General features: G+C 54.1%; 1 protein-coding gene across 1 annotated transcript in view; it reads left to right on the top strand.

Moving 5' to 3' along the window:
• The first annotated feature begins 514 nt into the window (after window positions 1–514).
• Window positions 515–4,488, top strand: part of SPSB3 (splA/ryanodine receptor domain and SOCS box containing 3) — a 5,152-nt gene continuing 1,178 nt past the window's right edge. Inside the window, exons 1-4 of the mRNA XM_009696290.1 lie at window positions 515–657; window positions 2,593–2,770; window positions 3,544–3,731; window positions 4,020–4,122. Coding sequence (XP_009694592.1) covers window positions 529–657; window positions 2,593–2,770; window positions 3,544–3,731; window positions 4,020–4,122 — 598 coding nt within the window. The 5' untranslated portion in view covers window positions 515–528. The remainder of the gene's footprint in view (window positions 658–2,592; window positions 2,771–3,543; window positions 3,732–4,019; window positions 4,123–4,488) is intronic.

The following is a 4,488-nucleotide window of genomic DNA, read 5'->3' on the forward strand; positions in this document are numbered from 1 at the left end:
TTCCCTGCAGACAGACACACAGCTCAGCCGTGCAGGAACCACAGCAGTGGCCAGGGTGGTGCACATGGCCAAGCAGCATGGCCAGAGCCCAGGCAGCTGATGGAGGGTGACCAGGCGCTGGGGAGGTTGTGCCTCAGTGGCTGACGATCCTGACGCTCCCTAGGCCAGCGATGAGAGGTGGATGCTGGATGCATGCACTGCGGAGGGGGCAGCTGCTCCTGGGCCCTGGGAGCGTTTCTGGGGGCCAGTTCGACATCGGGGCTCTTGGAGAAGTTGACCCTGCTTGTAGAAAGAGGTTGAAGTTTGCAGAGGCTCATGATGTGGGAGGAACTTATTTTGTGTGTTTATCCATTGATGGGGCCTGTGCAGATGTGGTTTGTACTGCCCCATTCCCGGTAGGGGCTATGGTGACCTGGGGGAGGTTGCTTCAGAGGGCAGAGCCTGGTGAGTGGTGGGTAGAAGTGGGACATGGCTGCTGTGTGTAACCTCCTCTCCCTTGCCCCCCTAGCTTACCTCTCTCAGAACAGCATGGCGCGACGTACGCGGAGCAGCAGGGCCTGGCATTTTGTTCTGAGCGGGGTGCGGCGCGAAGTGGACACCCGTGCAGTCGCCTTGGCCACTGGTGTGCGTGGCTGGGGCTACGACTCCGATGGGCAGGTACGTTGGCGCTCAGGAGGCTCTGAAGCGACACGAGGGAAAGCTTTCCTCTCCCCCGACAGAAGGCACTTACTCAAGGTCTGTGTAACTGTGCAGCTAGTACTTCAGCAGGCAGAACTGGCCAAAATCAGAAAAGACTTAATAAAATGTACAGGCCATCTAACAAGCCTCTTTCAGGCTCTAACGTGGGGTATGTGGGGCTCCCAGCACATCTTCCTGAGGCAGGGAAGGCAAAGCTGCCTGTAGTCTGCTCCCCAGTTGTGCATCGCAGCTCTGTCGTTAGCTGAGCCAGGGAGCTGACCGATACTGAGGTCAATGCTTTTTTAAGCATATCGTGTGTGTGTCATATATGAAATGCATACAATATTTTCTAAATATTCTTTTTTAAGTAGTGATCTAAGTATGTATTTAAATTGGATCAGTTCTCCAATCCGGCTCGCTGTATGTCTCTGCTAACTTACAGTGTTTGTGCAGCTGGTAGATGGTGGTGGAGGGAATGGGGCTGCTTCGGTCTGTGAAGTTACAGTCTCAGATATCTTCAAACTGAAATTCTCTCACCTTTTCTGCTCCGTAACATGCATGTCATTTCTGAACCTGGCCTGGGCATGCAGCTCACAGCAGGAAAAGCAGTCAGTAAAACAGTGCGAGGAGTGACTTAAATTCACCTCCGCCATCCTTCACTCTTTTCCCTGGTTCTTGAGTGTGTGAGCTGTTACCTGTGCAGTGGTGGGGATGCAAGGACTGCTGCAAGATCTTCAAAGCTACGCTGAAGCCTTATAAGGCCGCTGCCAGAGCACGATGTCCAAACTCAGGCACTGTGCTCCCAGAAAATGAACCTTTTCTCTGCAGTCAGAGTAGCTTTCTGTTTCTGCAGTAACGGGAACAGTCAGATTTCTAGATAGCAGTAGTTAGGAAGGGCCAATGAAAGACAGAAATCAAGCTTTTTACTATGCATGCTAGAGAAGGAGGGGTGGGCAGTACATAAGTAAGCCCGAGTCATTTCGAGTTCCACTGTCTTACACAGCTACAAGATGAGTTTAAAGGGGTTTTGTCTTTAAATACTTTGTAAAAAGTCTGCTGTGAGGGTGAATAATGAGCAGGTACGCCTGACCTGCTTGTAAACCCTGAGTAACTCTCTGCAGTCTGTGGTAAGAGACTCTATTAGGTACACCAAGCCTCCTGTAACATAAGGAGTGAGACGGGGCTTTGACTCTTACAGTGTCCAGTGCAGGGACCCTTTGGTCTCTTGGCGTCAGGGAACAGTAAATCAAGTTTTTGTGTTCATGCATGGAAGTAAACAAAAGCCTTTTAATCCTCCTGTAGGTTCCCTGTGGGCCTGTCTGCAGCGCTGGCATGAGGAGCTGCAGCCATACTGCTGAACTGGTTCCCCTTTGTTCTGCCCTCTCCCTTGCCTGGCCTCCTGTCCCTTTTCCTCCTCATCTTGCTTGCCTCCGTCTCTTCTCTGTCAGCTCCCAGGCTCTCTAGAGCAGTGGTTTTCAGCTGCGTGCTCTGCTTTTGTGATGCCTTGGCCAGGGTCTCCAGCCAGCGGTAATCTGCCTATTGAAAACCATAGCTTTAGCGCAGAGTTTGCTTAAAAATGCACGTTAAAGACTTGGACTGTGACAGCTCCTTGCCCCTGGAAGGCACAGAGAACTTACACGCATCGTGGCATGCCTGGTGCGGAGAGGTCTCTGTAGCTCAGACAGATGCTATCCAGGTCCCAAAGCCAGGTAATTCAACTGACAGAGGCCCTCACATCCCAGCGTGGCAGGCCAGGCCAGGGCATGATGCAGCCATGCTGCCACTGGCTCTGGCATGAGCCTGGGGACCTCCCCACACAGCTCTGTGGCACACCAGACCTCACAGAGCTCCACCAACCCAGCTCCCCGAGCCTGGAGGCATTCAGTAGTGACTGTTCCTCCTTCTCCCCAGCAGCACAGCGACTCGGATTCGGAGCCGGAGTTTTCCTCCCTCTCGCCTTCCATCCCGAGCGCCATCCCTGTGACCGGCGAGTCCTACTGCAACTGCGAGAACCAGAGCGAAGCGCCCTACTGCTCCAGCCTGCATGCCCTCCATCGCATCAAGGACTGCCAGTGTGGCGAGGAGGATGAGTGTAAGGAAGGGGCTCCCCAAAGGCCTGCTGTAATCCTCTTGGGTTTGTGGTGGGTGCAGTTCTGGCCTGGCGGCACGGACTGCAGCCCTGCACAGATCCTTTGCTTTCTACAGGGGCCCTTATTTCTCCCAGCATGTGGTGCTCCTTTGTTTACATCTCAAGGCCATGTAGACTGTAGGAGGATTACAAGCACATGTCTCCTGTGGTGTTTCAAGGGCCAAGTGCTGAACCTGTTAACGCATCAGAGTTCACCTCTGGGGACCTGCTTTCAAATCCGGCTGAGGCCACCAGTGAAACCGTCCCTTGTGGTTACGGTGCTCTTGCCGCTGATCCCTGGTGCAGCTGACAGGGCACCCGGCTGCGTGGCAGGGCATGCTCAGAGCAGAGGGGAGGGGTAGGCAGAGGGTGGGCTTGGGCTGGCCGAGAAAGCCTGTGGCACAGCAGAGTTACTCCTTGAGCCTACGAGAAGTGTAGGAAGAAAGGAGGCTCTGCTTGGGTCTGCAGAGCCTTGTGTTAGCCAAAATGGGAACTGGTGAATGCTGACAGCTACAAGGGTCGGAGCGCTGAACCATCCCCGGTGTGACACTGCAGAATAGTTCAGGCCTCGAACAGCTCTCCAATGTGCACAGCTTAGGATTTACTCTCTTAAATGGTAAAAAAACCCCAAACCAACCCTGCCAAGCCTTCAAAACAAAGGTCTGCCTGTGCGTTGGCTTGGGGATCGCTCCCTGAGGGCCTCTGCACATCCTTGTCCCTCTCTGCTTCCTGAACAGATTTTGACTGGGTGTGGGATGACCTGAATAAGTCAACGGCCACCCTGCTGACCTGCGACAACCGCAAGGTGAACTTCCACATGGAGTACAGCTGCGGCACTGCCGCCATCCGGGGGAACAAAGAGCTGGCAGATGGGCAGCACTTCTGGGAGATCAAGATGACCTCCCCGGTCTACGGCACAGACATGGTACGAGGGGCAGAGTTGGTTACGGGCACACAGAAATGCCCAGTATTCTTTGAACAGGACAGCAAGGTTCCCTGGCAGTTCAGCTGGGCCTCCTTACTTAGGAAAGGAAATCGGAGCTGGGAGCCTTCAGCTCCATCCTGAAACCTCTGATTTGGCTTCACCAGAACCTCTGGGTATTTTGGACTGGGCCAAGAAAAGGAGGGGAGAGCCAGAAGTGGAGTCTTGGTTCTGTATTGTTGCTTGAAAAGATCCTAAGCTTGTGTTGTTCTTCCTGGCCTTGCCTCCCAGATGGTGGGAATTGGGACATCGGATGTGAATCTGGACAAGTACCGCCACACCTTCTGCAGCCTGCTTGGCAAGGACGAGGACAGCTGGGGACTCTCCTACACAGGTAACACAGGCAGGGCAGTGGCAGTGGGCAGGACGGCTGGAAGGCAGCAGCAGGCATAAGGGTTGTCCTACGGGGTTGAGAATGAAATGATCTGAACAGGAGTGAGGCCAAAAAAGCCACCAGAGCTGTGAGTCCCTTTGTTAACGACAACCAGAGCGGCTGCCTGCAGCTCGCAGCTCTTGGAGCATCTTGCCTTGCCTGTGTTTTGCAGACCTCTTAGAAGTGGTGCGTGAACCTCCAGGGCAGCTGGACTACAGGTTGCATATCACTGATGGGGGATTTCGGTGCTGCTGCCTGCACGCTGATGTTGCAAAACCTCAACCTTCCCCTTTGCATTGCCCGCTCTGGAGTGGGAGGGCAGGGACC

The sequence above is a fragment of the Cariama cristata genome, unplaced genomic scaffold, assembly GCF_000690535.1.
Source record: "Cariama cristata isolate BGI_N322 unplaced genomic scaffold, ASM69053v1 scaffold43862, whole genome shotgun sequence".
Lineage (NCBI taxonomy): Eukaryota > Metazoa > Chordata > Aves > Cariamiformes > Cariamidae > Cariama > Cariama cristata.